Below are 7500 nucleotides of genomic sequence, written 5' to 3' on the forward strand. Positions count from 1 at the left end.
AAACGATTAGGCCTATTGGCACTAGGCGGCTATACTCACCGAGAACACGGCGTTCTGAAGGCCGAACGGTATCGGGGTGAGTCTCGCTAAGGCCACAATTTTAAGTCCGCTGCCCCCTTCCACAACCCGTATGACGGCGCTGAGCTGTTCGTTGCCCCCGACCTTCTGGAGCACCCAGTCCGACAGCATGCGCTTGCACACGGCGTGCGCCACAAACGTCCCGATCAGCACCCCGACCATCACCAGGCCCATGCCCAACACGAAGCCGTACAGGTAGCCCGCGGCCACGTTCAGTACGATGTAGCCCCAGCCGCACGGGAAAGACACGATGATGAGACCGACGATGAAGAGCATCGCCCCCACCAGACTGTCCAAGCTCTCCACCCATAGGAGCAGGTCCTTGAGGTACTGGCGCACCAGGGCCACGGACGAGAAGCACACGGCGGTGAGGATGCAGGCCAGGAGAGCGCTCTTGAAGCAACAGGTGGTGATACAGCACGGGTGTCTGAACTCCCCCGCCGTGGACGTGTAGGTCTGCCCGGGTCCATCGCCCTCCAGATCAGCCTCCGACTTGCTCCCGGTTGTGCCGCCCCGCTCATCGAAGGCGTTGCATATAAGGATGTCTATCTTATCACAGTCTATCGCCTCGGGCCCGGTGGTCCTTTGCAGCCAGCGACTGAGCTGGACCTGACCCTTGCCCACCGCATGTTTCACAGACTTCACCAAAAACTGCAGGCTCGCTGGTCCAGGCGGGCTCCACATGGTTGCCCTCCCCGACGCGCCTGACGTGCTGGAGCCGCGCAGATTCCGTGGGGCCCCGGGTACCAAGTTGATGTCAGCCCCTTGCGAAGAGAGAACTTGTGATGCAGAGGCTCCGTTGTCACGGTTGAATAGAAAAACAAATCGAATCACCAAAAGTAGTTTATGTCCCCATCAACGTCGCTACGGGTGAAACCGTGGAACCCCAGAGGGCAAAAAATACCCGATATTCAGCACTGCTCCACGGTCAGTTGGTAGTTGACATCACGCAATTACAGACCCTAACGGATCTGTATTTATCTAGGAAATACGGTTTTAGGTGCTGACCAAATCGAAGACCCGTATTCCAAGTGTTCTTGCTGCGTCTTGCTGGGCAGCGCCATTCTTACTTACAGCTAGAGCGGTTAGCCAGCACCAGTACAGCGATGACAGAAAAACGTCGAGCAAATACGCACAGAAGACCAGTGTGTTGGGTGTCAGTTATGCAGCCTGAGATATGCACGCTGACTTAGATGACACGTCACACGCCCCCTTGAAGCAAATTGGCCAAAATCACATCAGCGATGACTCCAACTTTTACGACTCGGAGATAATCATAAATCAGTGCCGTGTTATCGTCACTCCTCTTCACTCCGCTCCCCAAGTCGCGTTATCCATTCCAACGTGTCAACACCCCCTCAGCACAGCTCCTTGTTCTTTCTAAACGAGCACACGAGATGACGGTTGTTCTTCTCCAGTGGAGCGCTGAGCTTTTTCCTCCAGCCAAATCTCTGTTTGCCTACAGTGGGCAGCCACCGATGTTGACGCTAACGTTTTTCATACACTCTGTTTGTTTCCCACAATGCCCAGTACTCCTAGCACGTGATCCACGTCGCAGTACATGTGATCCGCAGCATCGCGAGGCTAGGAGTGCATCCCAATATGTGTCCTTGCCTCCTCCACTTGCCTCCTCCACTTGCTTCTCGTCATGATGACATCACTGACAACAGCATTACATTTCAATATCTTGCAAAAGCTCAATTGTAAAGTCTTTTTCTCATTTGCAATTGGGATGGTGAATGAAAAACAGTCCCTCAAAAGTTGTTGTGGCGAGGCTGACAGCCGGGAAACTTTATCGTTTTCTCCACGGAGGAGGGGCAAGGAGGCGGGACGAGGAGACAAGCACAAGTGGAGGAGGCAAGGTCACATATTGGGATGCAACCTAGAACTCCAGACGGACCAAGCGACAGAGGCTGAGCGCAAAACTGGCTTCAGATATTTTTTTGGGAAAAATTATACCGTCTCTGGCGACACCTCATGCTGAGAATTGAAACCCTGCAGCAACGCAGTATAAATAATAATAAAAAAACGTATATTAAAACATTGGTGGTGGTAGATATGAAGAGGCTAAAAAAGAAATGTCTGCTGTTAAGGATGAATACATGGTGCGCTTGTTATTAAAGAAACGTATTATTATTATTATTATTATTATTATTATTATTATTATTATTATTATTATTATTATTCAATTGTTTTAGGGCACTTGTGCTTTTCTAGCTTATCCAAAAGTCATGTTTGAGGCATTTCACTTCAAGTCCATATTGGAGCCTGGACCCATGCATTAGGGTCATCATGTTTTTTGTAACACACCAGCATGGATGATGCAAGCGCCCGAGATAACAGCAAGGTTTCAGCATGGCCTATCTAATCATGTTCACAACCCCAACATTATGTAACAGTAGCAAATGTACAGATGAATGGCCTATCCGGAATAAACTTTGCTTCTTTTACTGATTATGTCCTTGATAGCTCAAGTGAAAACAAATCGACATTTTTGTACGGACACTTTGTGTGACATTACTGTGGTAAAACGATAGGCCTAAAAGTTATGATAATAGCTCAGTTCATGAATATGCATTATAGAATAACTGGGAGTCTACAAAGAAGCTAACAGTGCTTTCATGTGCTCTGGGAATTACCAAACGCCGACATGGGAAGCACACATGAACGCCCTCCTTATTGCATTTTCCACCGGACAACTTGTACAATTTAAAATATATGTAGCCTATAATAGGCCTACGAGTTGCCCAGAATGGATGATCTACTTCCCAGAGCACATGAAAGGCACATGAAAGGCAACAAGGTTTTTAATAGTCAATATATTCTGGCCCTATGGTAGGCCTACTCTTTGGTGGACGTGTATCTCAAAACTGAGCTGGTGTTTTGTTGTCATCAGCATGCTCATGTATTGTAGACCTAAAGTATTACTAAAAATGTAATTTATCAAAACACTAATTGAAAAAGACAAATGTAGGCCTCTTATGTATCATGATAACGTATAATTGATTAAGATTCGTACACAGAGCCTAAATAGACAACGTTGTTGCTATATCTCAATAAACGATTAATTCATGTCATAAAGCTATTGTCACAGTCCAGCCGCCACTAGATGGAGGTAAAGTATAGTTGTGTGACTCAAAAGTTGTTTCACTCCAAGGATACCCGTAGAAATATGCCAAATTATGGATTTCGAGACCAATTGCAATGCAAACATAGGTGCATTACCTATTCCTAACCCCTCTGCACAGGCCAAAGTGGACAGTCTTGTTGCATGTTGGTCAGAAAATAAATGCATCTGTGATATTGCCAAGACAGTCCAGTAGTGAAGTAATAAGTAATATTTTGCATATGCCTACTATGCCTTGTAATGTTACTGGAAATGTTGAGCACCCTAAGAAAAAGCCCTAATGTATCACGGACATTCTTGAAGTCTAATCCAACTGATGCCCTTATTAAGATGTTTGGATGAGGAATTCGGGTGATGCGATGGCCATCAAAGATTTACAAGGAATATGAATTACGCACGCACGGCACACAAAGCCCTTGCCATGCCAACAGCGTCACGGATGCGTCTGGGGCTCGTGTAGTGTAGCGCAGCAAAAGAGCGCGGTTTGGCACGCGCCAGTTCCATCAGTGGCACGAGCCTATCCTCCACCTGCAGTGTGCGACGTTGTCCTCTGAAAATTGGTGTGCGCGTTCACCGACTTTTGGAACGCTCTTTCTTACATAGTCTCATAACGTTTGTTTAACTACTCGTTGCTCGACTGTGCTGTTCAAGTCCCTCAGTTTATCTCGGATTTTTTGAAGACATGGATTGTTCTGAAGAGGTTCAGTCACTCTCGGATGAGGCGAGCACTCCGACAGAGTTGAAGAAAGGGATGTCCATATTTCTTGACGTGAGTCACGTTTGTCAAAGCATTGATGAGATAAAGCATTTTATCTAACCATGTGTTTTGTTTAAAAATGTAGGCTATAATAAACTGTCCATGCAAGGAATTTTGTGCGTAAAAGTCGTTGTTGAAATGATATTGACTGATTGATTAGTGAGGTAACAAAAATGTAACAACAACCTTGGCTGAAATGTTTCTAATGCTTCGAAATGCAGCTAGAAAGAAACTTCTCTCTCCAATATAAATGCATTAAAGTGTAAAATGAGACACCAGTCCTCTGATTTCAACAAGTGCCATAGACGCCGATGGATGTAGCGCGCGCGCGAACACACACACACACACACACACACACACACTGACAGAATTAGCATGCGTGAGAAGCGCCGTCGGAAAACCAAGCTTTTTGATAGCAAGAATTAATTTGACAGCGGTGGCCTTTTTGTCTGTGGTGCCCAGCGCACCAGGACGCATAACGATGCTCTTAAGTGGACACAGCTGGTTTCGGTAGTAATGCATTCTATCTGAATAAGCTGCACTCCCCTTGTAATTTCTGTATCTTAGGCAACATGCCTTATTATTTATATTTTCTAGAAATAGATATAGCAATAGATATAGAAATAGCAATAGATGTCCAAGTTGTGATGCATGTTATTGTAATTACATTGTGTAGCTTACCTGTATTTTCTGGGATCAATAACGCATCTTTGTACTGCGGAGTGCGGCGATTTAACATCTTCTAGTGGTGTATTTTGTCCCAGAGCAGGCCTACTCTTTTCGTGTTGAGATAAGTTAACACATAATTTTTATATTTGGACTGAGCGAGAGAGAGAGAGAGAGCGAGCGAGAGCTCAGACTGATTGTACCAACTGTTGCATGCACCATGAAGCATCCAATACCTCTCTCGGATTTACTCTACAGTGCACACCACCTAGACAACTTCAGCTATGAAAGACAAGTCAACAGACTAGATAAGCTAAACATCATACTGTGTAATATGTTGCAACATGAACAGATGACTATTGTGAGCTATGAAGAGATATGTGAAATTAGACTTACATATGAAACCATTTGAATAAAGAGTTTTATGTGTAGCCTACGCTTTGAAGTATGGGCTTCTTGGTGAGATATGCCTGTTGCATATTGATAAGTTTTAACATTTCATACATTTGATATAAAGGTCAACATTTCTGCCACCTTCACGGTGTCTATCAATATTTTTCTCAGTCAGTCTGGCCTTTTTTTGCCCGTTTGATAAATTATTTATACCGTTTGGAAATGCTCAGTGTCTCTCACTCTGTATGTTTATACCCTTCCCCTCTCACGCACGCATGTGTGCACACACACACACACACACACACACACACACACACACACACACACACACACACACACACACACACACACACACACACACACACACACACACACACACACACACACACACAAATATAGCATACACAAACTCTCACACTCACGGTGTATTTCTTTTTATTTCAGATACTGAGGAGAGCGGATAAAAATGGTACGTACTTCACTGTCAGCCTTGTGTCTGTCGCTTTTTCTTGTCCCTGACCATCTACATGTACATATATGGCATAGGTAACACACACACACACACACACACACACACACACACACACACACACACACACACACACACACACAGGACATACACTCACTAACACACACAGAACATACACTCACTCACACACACATAACGTACACTTTCACTCACTCAGTACAACCCCTACAGCCACCCACACCTGCCCAAACACACACACACACACACACACACACACACACACACACACACACACACACACACACACACACACACGCACGCACACACTATATTGAACACATACCCACACATACAAACTTTCATGAACACACCACAAACACACACATACAGTACACACTCCAAATGTACACCCACAAACATGCACATTGACCCCCACTACACACACACACACACACACACACACACACACACACACACACACACACACACACACACACACACACACACACACACACACACACACACACACACACACACACACACACTGAGATACTGGACAGAGGGCGTGTACACACACACACACACTCGATGAGAGAGTCTCGGTGCTCCCCAATGCAGTCTGCAATGTGATCAGTGCCTTCAAAGGCTGGCGCTGGGTTGTCATGACGACAGCAGGCTGGCCAAGGCAGCGGTCCCTGAGGCAGCCCATCTGTGATCACGCTTTTAGCGCCACTCTGGACAACAACAACAACACAACTACACTGCACACACGAAGTAGCAGTAGGCCTACTACACACAACTAGGCATACTCACTAGCAACACATAGCTACTACAGACTTACTACACATAAATAGTAACACAAATACATGCTTACTACACATATATGTGTGAACTAGTAACACTGTTAGCGCCACTCTGGACAACAACAACACAACTACACTGCACTCTTATTGCACACACTAAATAATAGTATGCGTACACACAACAAAGCATACTCCCTTTTGACACAACAACAACAACAACAACAACACACAGCTACTACACACTTACTACACGCCTACACATAGTAACACAAATGCATGCTTACTTATAACAGATATCATGTGTCTACACAACTCCATGTTTACTACACACAGTAGGACCATAGTAAGCCACATATGTGTTGCTTTTAACGCTCTGGAGAACGACAACAGCACAACTACTTATGGCAGTAGTACATAAGTGTTGCTTTCAGCACCCCTCTAGACCAGTGTTTCTTAACAGGGGTGCCGGGGCCCCCTGGGGTGCCGCAGGCCCCCCTCAGGGGTGCCGAGGAAAAGTGGCTGATAAATAAATTATGTAATATAAAACATATTTGTCTAAATTGATAAGTTAATGCTAGTCAGTGGAATCTTTCATCTGCCATTTACACACAATAAAGTAAATCTAGGTCACACCAGTAAGCTGCAACTTCGAATGTAGGTCGTGTGACCAAATATGTTACTTTTCTAAGCTTGTGTGGTATCGGATGCGATGCCATGTTACTGCTTGTTGGTTTGGAGTGCCTTGACATTTTTCATGAATTGAAAGGGTGCCTCGCCTAAAAGAAGGTTGAGAAACACTTCTCTAGACAACTGTCCTACCAAACATCTACCTGTATGTAAGTTAGATATAATGTAGAGCTATCTAACATCACCAGACAATACAGTTGAAGATATTAACCAAACAACAATCAGCAGAGTTGTATTTACGGTTATGATGAAGTGGTTTTCCCCAACAGATATTGAAATAATTTAGCCATGTTCAAAACCAGGAATATAGAAGACCTCCGCACAACACACACACACACACACAGACACACACACACACACACACACACACACACACACACACACACACACACACACACACACACACACACACACACACACACACACACACAAGAAAAAAAGCACCAATACACTTTTATTATGTGTCGCATCAAATTACAAAACACTATTGGTTTAGGGTTGAGTTTCTCAACGGGGGCAG

The 7500-nt window shown here is 44.9% G+C and overlaps 2 protein-coding genes across 2 annotated transcripts in view; one reads left to right on the forward strand and one right to left on the reverse strand.

Moving 5' to 3' along the window:
• Window positions 1-2041, reverse strand: part of tmem64 (transmembrane protein 64) — a 27061-nt gene extending 25020 nt beyond the window's left edge. Inside the window, exons 1-2 of the mRNA XM_063185409.1 lie at window positions 1961-2041; window positions 40-1662 (exon numbers count right to left, since the gene is read on the reverse strand). Of these exons, the coding sequence (XP_063041479.1) occupies window positions 40-762 (723 nt within the window). The 5' untranslated portion in view covers window positions 763-1662; window positions 1961-2041. The remainder of the gene's footprint in view (window positions 1-39; window positions 1663-1960) is intronic.
• Window positions 2042-3788: 1747 nt separating this feature from the next.
• necab1 (N-terminal EF-hand calcium binding protein 1) overlaps window positions 3789-7500 on the forward strand; it is a 42258-nt gene continuing 38546 nt past the window's right edge. The window contains exons 1-2 of the mRNA XM_063184765.1: window positions 3789-3974; window positions 5466-5490. Of these exons, the coding sequence (XP_063040835.1) occupies window positions 3888-3974; window positions 5466-5490 (112 nt within the window). The 5' untranslated portion in view covers window positions 3789-3887. The remainder of the gene's footprint in view (window positions 3975-5465; window positions 5491-7500) is intronic.

The sequence above is a fragment of the Engraulis encrasicolus genome, chromosome 20 (assembly GCF_034702125.1).
Source record: "Engraulis encrasicolus isolate BLACKSEA-1 chromosome 20, IST_EnEncr_1.0, whole genome shotgun sequence".
NCBI lineage: Eukaryota > Metazoa > Chordata > Actinopteri > Clupeiformes > Engraulidae > Engraulis > Engraulis encrasicolus.